Raw genomic sequence first — 20,795 nt, 5'->3', positions numbered from 1 at the left:
GGAATCAGATAACCTTTCCTGGTGTCTTCAGGCTGAGTGTGACTGAACCCCCAGCACTTCTACCCCCCACCCCCCCGTGCCCCGGCACCCCTTCATCACCACCTGTCCCACTCACCTCTTGCAGCTCTCCACCATCGCCATTCCCAACATCCTTTGCTCCTGCCAGATTTACCAACTCGCTCACCGCTCCACATTGACGAGTACAGTATTATGCAAAGTCGGAGGCAACCTAGCTATTTATGTGTCCAAGACTCTCGCACAGTGCCATATTTCATGAAATTTGTTATTTTACTTAAATAAGTAATGCAAAAAGAGAGAAGAACATACTGAGGTGGTGTTCTTGGTTTCATTTTCTATTCAGAAGTCTAACAGCAGAGGGGGAGAAACTTCCTGATTGTGTGTCTTCAGGCTCCTGTACCACCTTGATGACAGCAATGAAGGTGTCCCGGATGCTGGGGAGGCTAGTGCCCATGACAAAGTGGACAGGGATTAGAACTTTTTGTAGCATTTTCCAATCCAGTGCAGTAGCCCTTCCATACCAGACAGTGATGCAACTAGTTAGAATGCGTTTCACAGTACATCTATAGAAATTTATGATTGTCGTTGGGGACTTCAAATTCCGAATGAAATATAGCCACTGTTGTGCCTAATTTGTAATTGCATCAATATGTTGGGCCCAGGGTAGGTCCTCAGAGATGTTGACAGCTAGGAACTTGAAACTGCTCACCTTTTCCACTCCCGATTCTCAATGAGGACTGGGTTCTGTGCCCTCAACTTCCCTTCCCTGAAGTCCACAATTAATTCCCAAGTCTTACTAATGTTGAGTGCAAGGTTGTTACTACGGCACCACTCAACCAGCTAATCTACTTTGCTCCTGTACGCTTCCTCATCACCATCTGAAATTCTGCCAACAACAGTTGTGTCATCAGTAAACTTATGGATAGTGTTTGAGCTGTGTTTAGCCACACAGCCGAGGGGGTAGATAAGTGGGAAATGCATGCATTCTTGAGGTGCACCAGTGCTGATTATCAGCGAAGAGGAGGTATTACTCTGATCCACACGGACTGATCTCCTGGTTGAGGAAGTCAAGGATCCAGTCAAGGATCCAGTTGCAGAGGGAGTCTTTAGAGCTTGTTGATTAGAACTGAAGGCATGATGGTATTGAACGCTGAGCTGTAGTCAATAAGCAGCAGCCTGACGTAGGTATTACTATTGCCCAGGTGACTGAAGCCGAGTGGAGAGCCAGTGAGACTGCATCCGCTGTACAGCTATTGTAGCAATAGGCAAATTGCAACAGGTCCAGGTCCTTCCTCAGGCAGGAGTTGATTCTAGCTGTAACTAAACTCTTAAAGTACTTCATCACAGTAGACTTCTTCTAGTACTACAAGTAGAGCAAGACCTCTTCTAGTACTACAGTGGAGTGTCATCTTCGGTTCAGTCTGCAGTGGGGCTTGAATCTGCCTTTCTGATGCACAGATTATATCTGGGCTATGGTTGACCTTAGAAACATTCTTATTTCCATGGCTGACTAAGGTGAAGATTTCAATTCTTGTTCAAATTACTGTACAAAAGAGATTATTGGTTTACATAAAGCATCCTACTGCATTCAGGAAAATCCAATCAATTTGGTTTTTCTCCAGTGTGGTAGCAAGTGTCAGGAATGGCCCCAATCCTACTTATTGCCAGTTTAACATACTCCAACAGGACATAAGTACTCAAGGCATCCATTTAATGAATCAATCCTTACTAGTTTTAAACTCCATTTATGACATGTTCAGGTCTTTCATCTGACTGTTGCAGGACTAATGCTAACTCTCAACTAATACGATATAATGGAGCAGTGGGTAGAATTACACTAGTGGTTGAAGAATAATATATAATATTATACATTAATATAATTAATATAATAATATAATATAACATAACTGAAAACATAATCAAATTGTTATGAATATCCCTTTCACTAGAGGATGGGAAGGGCAAATGGAGTGTAGTTCCTCCAGAGGTCTGCAGATGAGAAATGTTGAATATCAGCAGGTTCAGATTTCTGGCCTGAAGGAAGGTGGGAAGAATGCAATAAACATCATGCTTGCATTGCTCAGAGTCCAATCAAATCTTCTGAACAAGTTTTAATGTCCCAAAATGGCAATTTAAATTCTGACATGAATGGCAGGTTAGGACAGCCATGAAAATACAAGTTTGGAACTGGCAATTTGAGAAAGCCAAAACTATTCTATAGGACTTTTCAGATTTTCAACATCTCAAAGCATTAGCATTACATTTTATATCATTGTAATTTATCGCATTCTGAAGGAATATTTCATATCATTCAGAATACTGTAAATTGCTATTTTTGAAAGTGCATTTTCACATTGGTTGCTAATTTCTCTACATTATCCCTTTGCTCAAATTCACTCCCATCTAACCTAGACTTAGATGTTATAATCTACTCAAATTCCTATCAAGACTATATTTAAAAAGAAACCACACAACATTGATTTGTGAGAATAAAACTACATAATATGAGACATTATGTAGTTAAAGCATTTTTCCCCAGTATGAATCAAATTGTTCCAGCTTATGATTAACAGATGCTGTTATCTTCTCCATTTTGTAAATGTCCATTGTAATTTCCATCCATGCATTCCATCCATACAAGTTGGGCTCTCCTGTGATAACCATTTCCTAGTAAGAGTCATTTTACCAGCCACCAACAGTATATTCATTAAATATTTATCTCTTTTCAACCATTCTTGACTACTTGCACATAGTTTTTTCTTTTGCTTGTTTTTTCTTTCCACTCTTTTCTATAAGTGTATACCTCAGATAAATACTATGTGGAAATTTGTGACATATATGATATATATGTACAATGTCTGAAATACATCTTATGGAAATGTTTGTTTGATGATGAACTTCAATAAAAAAAAAATTACAAAAAAAAAAATCACACTACTAACTGTCATCAATGTGATCATGGTAAACAATTCTTTCTTAACCTACCTACAAACCTTTGATTAACTACACCATCCACCTCCAAACCCTCTCCATTACCTAGCTGGTGAATCAACACACATCTGGTTTCATTCCTGTTCTTCCATTTGTAGTCAGAGAAATATCTGTGTTTGAGTTTTATGTTTATCTTTATTATTCTATGATTTGACTACTGTAATGCTCTAGATAAATTTGAGGAGTTCAAAACATTGCTGCTTGCACACTGACCTAGACTCTCCACCAATTTTATGAACAGCATCTTGTTTTCAATACCATCCCTGGGAACACTCTCTGTCACTGTAATTTCCTCAGGACCTGCACCCTCACAGACTACTCCAGTTTCTCAACACTGGTCTTTGCAAGATTTGACAACTGACCACTGTGCTTTCTGTGTATCACTTTGGTAAATTTTATTAACTTTATATCCTATAGGCAAAAAAATTGGTAACACACTGAAGTTCTCACACTGGTTAGTTATCTTAAATACACAAGTGCAGGCTCTATCAACAGCCATCTGTCACTATCAGAGGAGTAAATGAATGGGAGAGTACACTAAAGGAACCGAAGCTCTACTTTGTAAAATGACAGAACTTCACAAAATGCAGGAGGAACTCAGCAGGTTAGTCAGAGTCTATGGAAAAAAAAAGTACAGTCAGGCTGAAACCCTTTGGCAGGAATGATTAACTTCACAAATAATTTATGAGTAACATTTCTGTAATCAATCAGATACTCACTTCAAGAACTTGAAGAGCTCCGTATTTAGACCACTGGAAATATAATCTGACAGCAAACCATGAGCGTATCGTATGTAGTCCTCTGAGGGGAAAAAATCCAATATTCACATAGAAAAATCAAAATATGATACTTAAATGCATACTGAGAATAAGTTACTTGGTTTATTGATTAGTTAGTGCTAAATTAGTGAAAACATTTGGCTTTTTGCTAGCAATTTATGTAGTGTTCCGTATTCCCACTTAATGACCAATTTCCAAGGCTTGCTCAGAAAAATACATCTCATGATCTCCTGGTCTAACAGCCTCAAAGCTAAAAGAAAAATGTAAGCAAATCTAAGTACACAAGGTTCATAATATAGACTAGGTGTAGGGAAACCCCAGAACATTCCATGGAAAATCACATATGTAGGATGCGCCAGCATTAGAATCAGGTTTAATATCACTGTCATATGTCGTGAAATTTTTGTTGTTTTGCAGCAGCAGTGCATTGCAATACATAATAAAAAAAACAAATTACAATAAGCATAAATATGAAAAATAGTTAAGTACTGCAAAAAGAGATCAAGAAAAAAAATGTGATGGTACACATGGGTTCATTGCCTATTCAGAAAAATGATAGTGAAGGGGAAGAAGCTGTTACTGAAACATTGAGTGTGTGTCTTCAGGCTCCTGTACCTTCTCCTTGATGGTAGCAACAAGAAGAGGGCATGTCCTGGATGAGGGTGCCGCCTTTTTCAGGCATTGCCTTTCAAAGGTGTTCTCAATGCTGGGGAGGCCAGTGCCCATGATGGAGCTGGCTGAGTTTACAACTTCCTACAGCTTTGTCTGATCCTGTGCAGTGGCCCCTCCATACCAAATGGTGATGCAACCAGTTTCAATTATCTCCATACCAAGTCTCTTCAAACTCCTAATGAAATATAGCTGCTGTCATGCCTTCAATAGTTTGGGCTTAGGATAGATCATCAGAAATGTTGACGGCCAGAAACAGGATACTGTTCACCCTTTCCATTGTTGATCCTTGAGGAGGACTGGATTTATGTTCCCTCGACTTCCCCTTCCTGAAGTCCACAATCAATTCCTTGGTCTTACTGGCATTGAGTACAAGGCTGTTGTTGAGACACCACTCAACCAAATATTTTTATTTCACACTGTATTCCTCTGTCACCATTTGATATTCTGCCAATAATAGTTGTGTCATCAGCAAATTTATAGATAGTGTTTGAGATGTGCCTAGTCAAACTGTCTGGGTGTGGAGAAAGTACAGCAGTGAGCTAAGCACTCATTTTTGATGTGTGACAGTGGTGATTGTCAGGAGATGATATTTCCAATTCACACAGACTGTAGTCTCCCAGTGAGGAAGTCAAGCATCTAGCTGCGGAGGAAGGTACAGACCACCAGGAGCTGGTTGATAGGACTGAGGGTATCATTGTGTTGAACACTGAGTTGTAGTCAATAAAGAGCAGCCTGATGTAGCTGTTGCTATTGTCCAGGTGATCCAAGGAGAGTGGCGAGCCAGGGAGATTGAATCCATTGTAGATCTATAGTGGGAACAGGCAAACTGCATTGGGTTCAGGTTCTTACTTAGGTAGGAGCTGATTCAGCCCATGACCAGCATCTCAAAGGATGTGAGTGTAACTGGGCGATAGTCATTGAGGAAGCTCACCCTGATTTTCTTGGGCACTGGTAATGATTGTCACCCTTTTGAAGCAGGTGGGAACCTCTGACTGCAGCAGTGAGAGATTGAATGTCCTTTAACATTCCTGCCAGTTGGTTGACACATATTTTCAGTGCCCTACCAAGTACATCATCAAGGCCTTATAACTTGTAAGGCTCTACCCTCTTCAAAGATGTTGGCCTTCAAGACACAGACCATAGGGTCACCAGATGCAGCAGGGATTTGCAGAGGTGTAGTTTCATTCTCCCTTTCCAAGCGGGCATAAAAGACGTTGAGCTTATCTGGCAGTGAAACACCAACAGCCATTCATGTTAGGTTTTGCTTCGTAGGAAGTAATAGCCCGCACACCCTGCAAGAGCTGAAGTGCATCAGATTCCATCTCTAACTTCAATTGGTGTTGTTTTCTCATTCTTAAAATAGCCTTCAGTCTTGAATGGCACAAACCTAGCCCTCAACAGAATATGAATCTCCTGGTTTATCCATGGTTCCTCAAATTTATGTAGAGATACACCAGCAGAGCATTACTATGGTCAAGACATAAAGTAATAAAGGCAAGCTGTCCTGTCTTTGCAGAGAATGGCAAAGCCATTGGACTGCAGGATTGTGCCTGAAATTGTGGATGTGAGTTATGTTTCCATAAAGCAGAGTACACAGCAGATCTGACGTCCTTCTTGTACTACCCTCTTGTTTGAAGGTCTCAGATTTTGTTTTCCACTGAGAAGAGCTTTAGAGTTTTTGAGGTTCAAGGAACACTAGTAGCACTACTGTGAAATTGGAAGCTAAGAGTTTTAATGAATAACAAGTTTTAGCACATTGTCATTAAGTTCTAGACTAAGTGGGAACATGTTAGCTTTCAGACAGATCAGGACAAAAAAGAAATAAAAAGAAAAAATAAATCAAGTATACTGTGGGAAACTATACTGCGAAGTAAGTAAACACAATATAGCATACATTCTGGAAGTCTCATCACAAGCACTATGGGGCTCCTTTTGTTCTATAAAAGGATTTGATGAACAAATTTTAACCTTCATACACAGATCACTGTCAATTTTTATGTCAGCAAATTCTTCACATGAACTTGGCTCATTTCTATATATTAAAAAAGTTTCATATATTAAACTAGTCGTGAAATACCAGCTTGGAAGCTCAAGGAACATTCATTCAGCACAGAATTCCAACGACACTACTTGACCTCTCAGCATGAACATCTTGTTTTGGGATGAGGTGAGTTACTGAAATAACCAAAGTTGTTTTTAATGCAGCAAATCATTTGATTCAGCAGTGGGGTGCTAAATTTCAAGTATCTCAGCAGAGTTTCACTTGATGCCATCAAACTTTTCTGCAACACAGCTAAACCAGTGGTCTAGTACAAATGGACACTCCACCACAAAAGTGAGAAAATTGTCAGATGCCTGAAAATCCAAAGCAACACAAACAAAATGCTGGAGGAACTCGGCAGGTCAGGCAGCATCTACTGACAAGAGTATGTAGTCAACATTTCAGGCCGAAAACCTTCTTCAGGGCCAGCCAGGAAGCTCATTCAGTACAGAATATCAGTATCACCACTTGACCTCTCAGCATGAACATCACTTTTTGGGATGAGGGGAGATATGAAATAATGAAGTTGCTTGTAATGAGTAAACCATTTGATTCAGTAGTGGGGAGCTAAATTTCAAGTGCCTCAGCAGAACTTCTCCAGGATACTCCACCAGCAGTCTCTGGAAGGCTAAATTGTTCCATGAAGACCCTCTTCCAGTACTCTTCAGCACAGTCTTCCTATTGTCAAATGAAGCTGAAAACTCATATAATTTCTAAAAATATTGTCCAAGTCTTCAGGTCCACATGGAAAGCTGCAGAGTTTGAGAATTGGCTAGCACCTGGTAGTAAATAAGTTTGCTCAATATCTTTGACCTTACTTTACCACAGAATCCATGTAATCTGACAGGTGCTTGCTAATCTGACAGTCATAAAGCAGCATTTCCCACATAAAAACCAATCATGTGGAATACACGACTAGATACATTTACATCTTTACCTCAAAATGATTTTCATGGAATGCAACCCACTCCCTCACGAGTAAAAACCTTTGTAAGCATCTGTTCGTAAAATGGGGGGTGGGGGGGGGGGAAGAGAGAGAGAATGGGAATTTCTAAGTGCCTGTTTTGTTCAAGTACGTTTACTTCCTTGAAGAGCAGTATACATTTCTTTTTTAAAACATTTTTAGTACTTTCACCTGTGCATTGTTTTCAACGAAGAAACATCTGCTACTGGCAAGCTTATTCACACTTTATACCTGGCAGCAAGAAATTTCTGATTTCAACACAACTAATTGACCTCTTCAAGTCATCTGGGTAATGGCTCCAATTATCACATGGAACTTGTGGATCAAAGATTCAAGTTTGTCACATGTACATCGAAGCATACAGTGAAACACATCGCTTGCATTAAGAATCAGCATACCCAAGGATGTGCTGGGAGCAGCCCCAAGTGTCACCACACATTCTGGCACCAATATAGTGTTCCTACTATGCTGGGCAGAATAACACAGAACATAACAAACAACAACAACAAAAACAAGAACCGTTCCTCCCTCCTGTCCTCACTTGGACAATGAAGATAGCAATGCACAGACGGCATCTGTAATGGAAAGTAACCATGAATTACAAACCGCTATCTGTACTGACAGTTGGCATCAACTCTAATCTTTGCAGATGGATATATTTCCTAAAGTGACAGCATTTCCTCACTTAATTCCTCATTTCTCTGACGCAGTATCTAGTGGCTCTGTTTCATCATTTACTTCAGCTTTCCAAAAAACAGAAGGTTCTAGTATTTCCTAGAGATTAAAGAGCTGAACACACCTCTCTGCCGGTAACAAAACAGCTTAAAGTGGCATGTCAGCTACATTGTCCTGGTATTTTGAGATTCACCTACAGCAATAGATCTAGGATGATGAATTACATTCATAGACAAGATCAGTAATTTTTTTCCAACATCTTCTAAGTTCGAATACAAACATAGAAGATTTCCATTATGGCTATGCAATGTTTTAACGTCAAAGATTTGAATATGATGTTCTGCAATCTCCAAATAAAATAAAATAGTTGCTCATACTAAAAAGACCAATATTACTGTAAGAATAACATATAGTGAATGCTGGGAAGGATTTGACATCTCATTTTTTTTAAATCATTCTCTGAATATTGGGTCCATCTACAAAGATTCAAGTGTTTTCTTAATTTTCGCAGATACATTTGAGCAAGCCAGTATTCTCAGAGGATCTACTGAGGATTATAGTAAAATAAAGAGGTTGGGGTACATTGACAACAAGTTGCAGAGTAACTAATTATCATGATGCTGAGATAGTAAGTGGATTCATGCCTTTGCTTGAAAGCAGATCTTGCCACACAAATTTCAATTAGACAAAAAAAAATAGCTAGAAGACTCTAAAGTTATCCAGTTGTCTTGGCATCAATGACAGGAACGTAGAAATCAGGATTTTAAGAGCCCAGGACTGGTTTGGTATCTATAGCAATGAGTTAAAAATAAGCCTGAGAATTATGTTAAAATATATTTTAACATTTTCTCACGGTTTTTTTTTACTTCACCCTTCACCATCAGGGTCTGAAAGTGAATTTTCAAGCTGCACTCCAAAAGGTTCATCTTTCTGGTTAATAATGTCAAATAACCCAATAACATGATAATTTTCCCAGTGGTGTTGGGCTTGGATTCTACACCACACTATACTACTTACCCTTATGAATGCATCAGAACTTTTCTCCCCACAACTCCTGCCCCCCACTTTACACTATATTGATGTGGTATAATAATAATCCTCAATGGGCTGAAATAAAGGTTGAAGGGAAGAACAATTCTTCTTTCAACCCCTAATGCTGAGATAAACTTTACCAAGGTAGCTCCAGCTACACCACTTGCATCTACTGACAGTGGAAAATTATTCAGGCAAGGCACATCAAAAATGGTAGGTCCCCAAATTAACTAATTGTGGATGAACTTTCTATTATCAGAAAGATGATGGAAAGTGTAAACACAAGAAATTTTACGATGTTGGAAATCTAAAGCAACACACAAAAAATGCTGGAGGAACTCAACAGGTCAGGCAGCATCTACAGAAATAAACAAACAGTCAATGTTTCGAGCTGAGACCTTTCTTCAGGACTGAAAAAGATGGGGAATGACATGCTATTAAAAGGCACATACACAACCAACAACTTGCTCACTAACACATAGGTTGAGTTTTGCTAAGGCTACTCAATAATCAGATTTATTAATGTCTTGATTTAATGCGAATCAGGAAGAAAAGCAGATCATTGCTAGATCCAGACTCGAGTATGCTTCAGCAAATGATGACTTAAGAGCTTAGCTTCTGAGTAGGCGCATATAGGGTCTGTGTAGCCCTGCAGCTCAGTGACTGAGGTTCCAGAAGCAATGGAGATTGAACTGTTTTCCAGTTGGCCTGTGGATGAGTTCCACTTGAGCTGAAGGTCTGCTGGATGGGAGGTGCAGTTCTGCAGTGAGGAAGATTCAGAAGATGGTGCTGTCTGGTGGGCCTCAGTCTGCATTGTCATGGCTCATGTGACATCACTGTAATCACAAATGATTCAAGGACATTTAGGAATGGGCAACAACTATCAGCTTGCTGGGAAGCCACAAAGTGAGAATAAATGAGGAATGGCAGCCAGTTGACATTGACCTAAAGAGTAGAATGACTCTCCATTCGCCAGAAGATCTGAGCACCAAAGAAAACATTAGAATCAAAGTCTCAGTACAAAATACAGTAATTCTCCACGATCTGATTCCCAAATACTCAGGCTAAGCTGATCCACCTAAGTAAACATTTTAGTTTTGTTTCACATGTGTCCATAAATAGACATCAAGCTCTGGACTGGCTTAAGCATAGAAATTATTTTACATAATAAATTATTATGTTTGACATATGAAAAATGCATTCAAAATGCAAAAATGGATCAGAATCAGCTATTTTTGTGTTCTTATTTTATTTGCACCTGTTTGAAGAAATGAAATTTGATTTATATTGAGCCTTTAAGCAGCTTGATATCATAAGTATTGAACAGTTAATGAACTACCCAACAGTTAAAACTTGTGAACAGCTGTTAGGCAGTCTCCGTTTACCCTGTGTATGAGCAAATATTCTCATCACTTTTACCCTCCAGGCTATTCTCCTATCAACACGTACAAACAAGCTGGGCTCCTGACGAAGGGTCTCGGCCCAAAATGTTGACTGCTCATTTCAACGGATGCTGCCCAACCTGCTGAGTTCATCCAGCTTGTTTGTACACATTGATTTGACAACAGCATCTGCAGTGTACTTTGTTTCCTATTCTCCCATCTAATTTATTCTTTAAAACTGACATATACAATATACTAAAATCACTAATTTGGTTGTATACTACATCTAATAAGGCCTGAATTTTGACTTCTCTAGTGCTACTGATACCTCAGCATCTCGAGTCCAGAATCTTATCAGGCTCGGTAGCTTTCTTCAACTAAACCAATGTAACTAAATATCATAAAACTCGAGTGCTCCCAATGTGATCCCCTCAACATTGGTAAGACTCATCATAAATTGGGGGTCTGTTTTGTCAAGCACCTCCACTCCATCCGCAAAAACAGAAATTACCGCTGGCCAAACATTTTAATTCCAATTCCCATTCCCAGTCTGATATGTCAGTCAATGGCATTTTCTTGAGGCCGCCCTTAGGGAGCAACCCATCTCCAATGAATGATGATTCTGGGCCTGTACTCACTGGAATTTAGAAGAATGAGAGGGGAATCTCATTGAAACCAATTGAACGTTGAAAGGCCTAGATAGAATGGATGTGGAGGGATGTTTCCAATAGTGAGGAAAGCCTAGGATCAGAAGGTACCACTTCAAAATAAAGGAACATACATGTAAAATGGAAATGAGGGGAATTTCTTTAGCCAGAGGGTAGGGAATCTGTGAAATTCATTGCACTGGCGGCTATCGAGGCCAGGTCATTGGAAGGTTGATCAGACTTGATTAAATGGCAGTGCAGACTTGATACGCCAAATGGCATAATTCCGCTCTTATATCTTATGGTTTTATGCCAATCTAAACCATATTCTTCACTTTAGTAACCATCAACTCAAAGTCCTTGTCAAATGTTGCTGCCACTTCTTAATTTCACCTAGTCCTCTTTTTATTTCTAACAATTAAAATAGTGGTCATTACAGGTGTCCATTTTTTTCAACGTTCGCTTTACGACACCTTGCTATTATGAAAGACCTACATTAGTTACCTGTTTTTGCTAACAGAAGGTGTTTTCGCTTTTACGAAAAAAGGCAGCGTGCCCCAAGCAGTCAAGCTCCTCCCCTGGAACTGCATTTTAGCCGGTATTTCTTAAACACATGCCTGTGAGCATCTGTGGTTTATGTCAATTTATATTGTGCATCCATTAGCAAGATGAGTTCTAAGGTATTGGAAAAAAGAGCTCGTAAGGGTGTTACACTTAGCATAAAACTAGCCATAATTAAGCGTTTCAATCATGGTGAACGAAGCAAGGACAAAGTGAGTTTGGCTTGTGGAAGTTGATGAAGATGATGTTGAAGAGGTTTTGGCATCCCATGACCAAGAACTGATAGATGAAGAGCTGATGCAATTGGAAGAGGAAAGGATAACAATCGAAACCAAACGCAGCAGCAAACAGACCGAAAGTGAAGTCCTCCAGGAACTGAACGTGAAGCAACTGTGTGAGATCTTCGCTATGATTGACAACGCTGCAATGACTGCAGAAAAGTACGACTTTAATTTTGAAAGGGTACGTAGGTTTAGGGCATATTTGCAGGATGGTTTGAGTGATTACAAAGAACTGTATGATAGAAAAATGCACGAGGCTAAACAGTCAAGCATACTGTTGTTTTTCAAGCCTTCCACATCAGCCACAGCAGACGACGAACCTCAACCTTCGACATCGAGGCAGGCAGTCATAGAAGATGACCTGCCTGCCATGATGGAAACAGACGACGATGAGATGACACCCCAATGTCTCACCACCCCAACCTCCGACAACTCAGCCTAACACACCATCATCAGTGTGCTCGCTGTCCTCCCGATTCCGGTAAGGGATACTACACTGTACATACATTATTTTTACTTTATATAGGCTGTGTATTTTTATATGTTATTTGCTACGATATGTTATTTGGAATGATTTAGCAGCTTCATAGCTTAATGGTTACTGGAGAGAATGTTTCTGCCAAGAGCGCTTGCACCGCGTGTTTCTGCCGAGAACGCTTGCGTGAGATTTTCTCTATGGTGGACAGTGCTGCAATGATTGCAGAAAAGTATTTCTACATTATTTAGGCTGTGTATTTATTGTATCATTCCTGCTTTTACTATATGTTACTGTTATTTTAGGTTTTATGTGTTATTTGGTAGGTTATTTTTTGGGTTGTGAAGGCTCACAAATTTTTTCCATATAAATAAATGGCAATTGCTTCTTCACTTTACGACATTCTGGCTAATGAACTGTTTAATAGAAACTCTCTACCTTCGGATGGCAGGGGAAACCTGTATAGTCAGCCAATGTCTAATGGACATGAATAGGTTACCGGAAAATAAGTCGGGCAATGGGATGGATTGATAGGATGGCTCTACCAGACTAAGCTGAATGGTTTCCATGATAAATTGAACTTTAGTCTAGCTGACACTTGCATTTTATAGCCTTATCCGTTTAGGTTAGTAGAAAACCTAAATGAATGTGGCTGAAGCATATCCACCATCATGTAGAGTCTTTTGCCAAAGTCTGGAGTTCTAGCACATCTTTATCAGACAGCACAGTGCAGCAGCTAACATTTCACTGAGCAACTGGAGGGGCAACTTTGCTTCCAGAAGAACATCACTGATCTCCATCCAGACCCGTTCCATTCTCCATATAGAATGTGATTGGATGCCGCTGGTCCTTTACTCTACTGAAGCCCATCATTCTTGGAAAAAAATTAGGTCAATCGATTGAGCTGTCCACATTTCAGCTCCTCTCTATATATAATGTTGACATTGCCATGGCCAAGTCTTGCATCATTTTAACAGATAACCAAAGAGCAAATCCAAGGAATTACAACAATCAAAGAACATCAGTACTCTACCAGTAATCTGATCAAATGCAAAAGACTAACATTCACAAAAATACAAATAGCAAGATCACGTGCTCATTTATTTACTTAGCAGTAAGATATTTACTCAGATTCCAAATATGCCCAAGTACTTTTTCATACCTCATTCCACCCCATGAAAATAACCTGCAAAATAAATGCCTAAACAGATTATGGAAATGTGAACCAACCTTCTGTTGCTTCTGTGACTTGTTTACTTCTTATCAACATGCTGGACTGAACACCTCCACCAACAGAGACACCAGTGCTCTTCAGTGCTTTAACAGTCTGTTCAACCTATTTAAAGCAAGAAACACAGCCAATGAATAAAAAAAAATGTTGATCCACAAAGCATTATGCTATTTAGTACAAAATCCAAGAGATTGTAAATGCTTAATCAAGCTCTCCATTCCCAATGATTCAAACAATTACAGCTTTTCACTAAGTGCTTTAAAACCAATGAATTATTTAAAAAAATTATCAATTGAGTGAATCAACACTTTTTAAGGCAGTTCTCAAATGGAGTAGACTAAATCAAAAATGAGGACTGAAGCTGTCTTTGCAATGACTTGTCTTAATATTGTACACTAGCTACCACAGTCACTTCAGAACAAGGACTTGGATCCAACGGTAAGAAAATCCAAACCAATGGCAATGAGACCATGGATGATGTACTAAAATGTAGAAACGACGACACAGTCACCTGTAGCACAGCTCACTCACCACCAAGTCAGAAAGCTGAAGTTCAGGTCCTACCCCAGAAACGCAAGCACTAAAAGGGACACTGACCTGAAATATTACTGTTTCTCTCCACAGATGCTGCCCAACCTGTTGAACACTCTTAGCCTATCCTGTTTTTATTTTAGGTTTTCAGCACCTACAGCTCTTTGATTTGCAAGCACAAAATGTGGGCTGACACAGAACTAAGGAAATGCAGCAGCAAACTGAGGTTTTGTCAGACATTTTAGCTGGATGTAAAATACCCAAAACATTACATTTAAAAATGGGGGGGGGGGGGGTCGTCAGTAATTACCCCAAAAATCCTGGCTAATATTTAATTTCTCAATCAAATAACCAAAACTGATTACTTGATTATTTTTACATATCTATTTATACAACATTATCTGCAAACTGATAGCCATGCTTTCTACACTACCATGGTATCTACTCAACAGTTCTTCATTAGCTGTCAAATGCTTTGGAACTTCACCAGACACACTAAAAATTGTAAAATCGTCTCGGTTCTTAAGTTTATTCAGAGGAGTCCAGAAAGAGTTAGATGGTCAGACAGTACTGGCACCCAGGCAAACTATCTGGCTCTTGTTCAGAGCATAGGCATGGGATCTTTTACAATCACTCAAAAAGAATGGCAAGACCTTCACCTCCAACAGTGCAGTGTTTCCTAATGTGGATTCAAGATTATATACTCAAGTCACTAGATTAAGACTTGAGCCCAAATGTTCTGATTGGGACAAGGATGCTACTATGCAGCTGATAGTTGGTTAATTAAAATCATGTCACAGAAATACTTCACGCACATACTGTCAAAATGATTTGCTCTCTGTCAAATGTGTTCATGGAAACGAGTCAGAGCAGACCCAGTCCAACACAAGCGTAACAAAACCAAATTAATTCCTCAGTTCATTCACTTAAAGCTATTCTTTGATGCAAGCTAAGGAGAACAAGAAACAATCCTGTCCATTACTTTTACAGTTGTGATCAACCACAAGGTAAAGGAGGTGGGGGACAGTGGTTGAGAGCTCAATTGGATATTAAAACAGAATTCAAACAAATGAATTGCTAAAGTCAGTGACTTACAGAGTTCCTTGTGACTTCTGCAAGTGCTAACAAATAGCTTCATTCCTCACTGCTGGTTATATCACCTCTAAAGTTCTTGGCATGGATTAAAGCTTTAACACAGGATGAATGAGGCATAGTCCTCCTGGAAGTCTACACCTTTTATAGAAAATAAAATGTAATTTAATATATCACCTTCTTTTTTAGCCACACAAGGGTTTTCTCTCTGTTATACTTATAAAACTTTCGATCACCCATTTCTGAGGAAAAAAAGACAAAACAAGACTAAATGAAATTATGAGTATGCCAGGGATAACAGAAGAAACAAATATATAGAATTATGCTGGCAAACAAAGTCATCTGCACAGAGTTGTGATCTGTAACAGTTCCTTCATTCAATCCAGGGTACAGCTGGACAATGCAAATACCTACGGCAAGATATTGTTTATTGACTGTATCTCAACATTTAACACTCATTCCTACAGTCCTGATTGAAAAGCTACAGAACCTAGCCTCTGTACTTCCCTCTGCAATTAGATCTTTGACTTCCTAACCAGAAGAACACAATCTGTGTGGATTAATAATAACATCTCCACCTTGCTGGCAATTAATAAGGGTGTACAGGAGTGAGATATACCAGTTAGTTGAGTGGTGTCGCAGCAACAACCTTGCATTCAACGGCAGCAAGACCAAACAACTGATTGTGGACTTCAGGATAGATGAGACTGAGCAATTTCAAGTACCTGGGTGTCAGTATCTCTGAGGACCCAACCTGGATGCAACATATTGATGCAGTTATAAAGAAGGCAAGACAGCAACAATATCTCATTAAGAGTTTGAAGAGATTAGGTTTGTCAACTAAAATACTCAAGAACTTGCACAAATGTACTTCGGAGAACATTCTGACTGGGTGCATCACTGTCTGGTATTGGTGGGGGGGGGCGGGGGGGGGGGGGGAGCTACCGCAGAGAATCAAAATAACTGGTAGAAACTTGTGAAATTAGTGAGCACTATCATGGGTACCGGAGTCCATAGTATCCAAGACATCTTCAACGAGTGGTGCCTTAGGAAGGCAAAGTCCATCATTAAGGACCCACCATCCAACACATGCCCTCTTCACATTGTCACTGTCACGAAGGTAGGTACAGAAGCCTGAAGGCACACTCAGTGATTCAGGAACCTCTTCTTTCCCTCTGCTATCCGATTTCAAAACGGACATTGAACCCATGAACACTACCTCACTACATTTTTTTTTGTTATTTTGCACTAGTTATTTAATAGATATTTAATACATATAATAGATATATCTGTTTAATAGATATATATTATATATACATACATATATACACTTAATGTAACAGTTTTTTTATACATTTATTATTCTACTGCTACCGTAAAGTTAACGAATTTAACAAGTTAACGAGATTCAAACAAGAGGACACAAGTTGAGAGTTGGGGGCAAAAGTTTAGGGGTAACACGAGGTGGAACCTTTACTCAGAGAGTGGTAGCTGTGTGGAACAAGCTTCCAGTAGAAGTGGTACAGGTAGGTTTGATATTGTCATTAAAAAAAATTGGATAGGTATATGGACAGGAAAGGAATGGAGGGTTATGGGCTGAGTGCAGGTCAGTGGGACTAGGTGAGATTAAGCGTTTGGCACGGACTAGAAGGGCCGAGATGGCCCGTTTCCGTGCTGTAATTGTTATATGGTTATATTTTAAATGGTTAAATTTCACGACATATGTCGGTGATATTAAACCTGATTCTGTATGTATTAGTCTCCAACACGCCCTTAGTATTTTTGGCACAAGGAGTAACTATCTCTACAGATTTTCATTCTAATCTGTTGGCATTCAAATCTTACCTCCCACCACCACTTCCAAAGTACCAGAGATGTGAACAGGAGGCTGGGCTGGTTCTGCATTGTTTTCAGATTGGTTCCACATGCACTTGCTGCAGGGTATTTGTTCACAACATAATCCCTCACAATGTGATCAAGTCCAGACGATCTTTCAAAATAATTTGGCAAAAGGAAATAGATTTTCACTATGCAATAGGAAGAACTTACATGTACTTCTTTAAAATAGTGGATATCCTGCATGCTCCTGAAAGGGCTGTGTTTACTGTCTCAATGGGCAAACAGATCATCTGACAGTATAATACTCTCTCAATATTAGACAGCAGTGGTTAGGTTATGTACTCAGGTCCCTGGTGGAGGGCTGGAACCCGCAACTTCTGATTCAGAAGCAGTCAGGCTGATACCCTGCACGGGTTTACATCACAGCATCAAATAATGTACCTTTTCACTCCATTAAAATCACCACACCGATCACAGAAGTACTTGACCCAAATCCAGTCATGCATCACAGAGCTGCTATACCTTGACAACACTGACCCGAAGATATTAATTCATGCAATCAAGAAACATCCAACCTTTCTAAAGTAGTCGCTGACATTTACAATTGGGGAAAATCACCAGGCCCAAAGAACAACTGCTGAGTGTGTACTGCTGGGGCCAGGAAAGAGCAATGAAGATAAATGAAGTTCTCACAGTGCAGTCAAAAGGAGAAGGGTTTAGGGAGTTACAAGTAGTTCTGGGTTTTCAGTGCTCTACCTTTCACATCAGTGACATGATGGAGTGATTCCAAAGTTCTTGGACATTTCAGTAGACTGGCACATGCAGGAAATTCTTCATCCTTTACTACTTGATCGGCTGGCTCAAACTTTCCTTGCTGGGGGAAAAAGGCGACTTTTTTATTGTAAGGAAGAATAAAAACCACTAACTAAATCACAATCTTGGAAAGAAATTAATAATTGTTTGCTACAAGTTTCTACAAAAATGGAACAGTATATGTTTTGTGCAAGTATTTGCTGATATTAGAAAAATAATCATCACCATTTTAGGTCCTTGTGGTTCCTATCAAATTTTGGAATATTCTTCATTTAAGCATTTCATAGTCAAATGTTAACATAGCAGTCATCTAGCACAGGAAAAGACCTCACCTTTTCATTGGCGTTAAAGTATGGAAGTACCAGAAACAGTGGATCCAGGGGAGTAACAAAGAGAAGCCTTCCATCTTGAAAGAGAAAGAATAGAAATTAACACCATTTAACTCACCACTGCTCATCATTCAATCATTCCATTCCGCAACCAAATGCACTTTTAAACAAACATAAGAGTCAGGCTTATTATCACTGACTGATGTCATGAAATTTATTTTTGTGGCAGCAGTACAGTGGAAGGCATAAAAGGTACAATAAATAACTAATACAAAAACAGTGAGGCAGTGTTCATGGGTACAGGGACTGTTCAGAAATCTGACGACAGGGGAGAAGAAGCTGTTCCCAAAACGTTAAGTGTAGGCCTTCAGCAAAGTTGGTTGAAGCACTTGAGTTTATATTGAATGACTCCTTTAAGCCCAATAGTTGGGAAGAGTAGCAAACAACTCAGCCAGGGTTATACAGCATGGAAACAGCCCAAATGATCCGGACCAACCGAGGCGCTACAGGTAAGCCCATAATCTTTTAAACCTTTATATCTATTACATGTCCAATTCATGTCCCTATCCAACTGTCTTTTAAAAGTTGTTATTGTACCCGCCTCAACTACTTCCTCTGGCAGCACATTCCACAGTTATATCACCCTTATTGTAAATAAAAGTTGCCCCTTAATTTGAAGTACGGATCACAGCAGGCCCCCTCGAGACTCTCCCACACCACCTCAACGTCTCCCCCGGTTGGCTGCAACAGGTGACTCCCACAGCCTCACCCCTGCCAGTCTCACCAATGAACCAGTGAACTGGGCTTGCAGTATTCTACATTACCAATGTCTTGCAAATGCAAGAAAAAAAACATCCACAACAATTACACACCATCCAATGGCTCGTGACAAGTTCAGGCAAAAACACAACAATGTTATGTAATAAGTCCAACTCCATCACTATCCAACAACTTGCTTACAGGATAGTACTGCTGTACTTGATATTCTTAGTAACTGGCAGTGACTCGTGATCTTAAAAAAAAAAGACATACAAATACAACTTTTTTTGGACTCAAAGTGGCTGCTGCATCTGAGTGCACCAGCATCTTACTGAAGACTTAACCAAGTTCCTCACTGAAAGCAGTGACCCACATAAATACGTCAATGAAAATACTGTTAATATTGTCAATGCAAGATTTTTCAGACAACTAAAAGTCTCAGAAATGGAATTCTAGAGTTTCAGAACCTCTGTCTGGATTTTTATGCTTTGATCTAGTAACTAACCAATCACTTTCAATATTTTCTAGTTCATCTCTTAAATTGACACATTTTTACCTCCAAATTGAGCTCCTTTGTAAAATTAACTGCATTTCAAAATTACCCAAAAAATGTGCTGCAACTTTTCCAAATTCAGTTTTCTCATGTTACAGTGTCTGCATACTTTATGAATTTTGCAGTTCCTTCAAATGACCTGAATTTAGTGACTCTTGAAGAAAATTATTCAATAGTTGAACCAATAATGTTCAAAATTGCATTGGAAGACTCTGAATGCATTTTTTTCCCAAAAAATTCACGATCAGTTCCGTGTTTATAGGTTTGAGGAATACTTCAAAAGTTAAATTCACCATCCTGCTTGGAATACTTCTAGTTTGATTTCAAAGGCTTGTAATATTATTAAACATAACATTGTGTTGTGCCAGATCCCTGCAATTTGATGCTCAAGTCATTTAAAAGTGAGGAGAAATGGGCAAGAAAAACATCAGTCTACAAATCTACACAATGCCATAATTTTTGACATTTTCATTCATTAAGAACAGACAATTTTCATCCAAACATTCAAATGGTAAAAGGACAGTATGTCTACTAAGCTGAAGAACACTGTTGTATACAAGTCATCCTGTGCACACAAAATTCACCTCACTCAGCAATTTCTGAAATTTCCCCCCCTCCTCAAAGACCCAGAAATAAAATGAACTACCTTCTTTATAGTTTCTTAAGGCCAGCTTTTGCACACAACAGCAAAAGCCTATTTATCAGTCGATGTCCAACATACTTTGCAAACAGATTGACAAAACCGACCTCACTCACCATTTGAGTTCATCATCAGTTGTCATGGAGACTATTCTTTGAAAGGGTAACTTGCTGACCAGTCAATTCTTTTACATATTTCAACCAGTGGCGTGTTAGGGTAACATTACCAGGTTAATCAGTCCTTCACATATTTTATCACCCCTGCAAACTCACAACTGACAGAAGATAAAAATCTCGCTGCCAACTGGCCCAATCATTTACTATCCAAATACTGATCAGGTCTATGAGGATTTCAAACACATCACCCAACATCATGTGTTTTCACAACCATCTAGCTGGCACCAAGCCAGCATGCGACATTTTCTGTGAAAACATCTTGCTGCTCTTAGGGGGTTAAAAAAAAAAATGAGCTGCTTTATATGATTGTAAAG

General features: G+C 39.3%; 1 protein-coding gene across 2 annotated transcripts in view; it reads right to left on the bottom strand.

Annotated features, from left to right (window-relative positions):
- rnaseh2b (ribonuclease H2, subunit B) overlaps nt 1–20,795 on the bottom strand; it is a 57,240-nt gene that overhangs the window by 19,462 nt on the left and 16,983 nt on the right. For both annotated transcript variants that reach the window (XM_059967921.1, XM_059967920.1), the window contains exons 4-8: nt 18,357–18,430; nt 17,968–18,085; nt 15,550–15,614; nt 13,749–13,854; nt 3,729–3,810 (exon numbers count right to left, since the gene is read on the bottom strand). In XM_059967921.1, the coding sequence (XP_059823904.1) occupies nt 3,729–3,810; nt 13,749–13,854; nt 15,550–15,614; nt 17,968–18,085; nt 18,357–18,430 (445 nt within the window). The remainder of the gene's footprint in view (nt 1–3,728; nt 3,811–13,748; nt 13,855–15,549; nt 15,615–17,967; nt 18,086–18,356; nt 18,431–20,795) is intronic.

The sequence above is a fragment of the Hypanus sabinus genome, chromosome 4, assembly GCF_030144855.1.
Source record: "Hypanus sabinus isolate sHypSab1 chromosome 4, sHypSab1.hap1, whole genome shotgun sequence".
Lineage (NCBI taxonomy): Eukaryota > Metazoa > Chordata > Chondrichthyes > Myliobatiformes > Dasyatidae > Hypanus > Hypanus sabinus.
The sequence above is the reverse complement of the archived record's forward strand: the minus strand, read 5'-3'. Positions and strand labels throughout refer to the sequence as shown.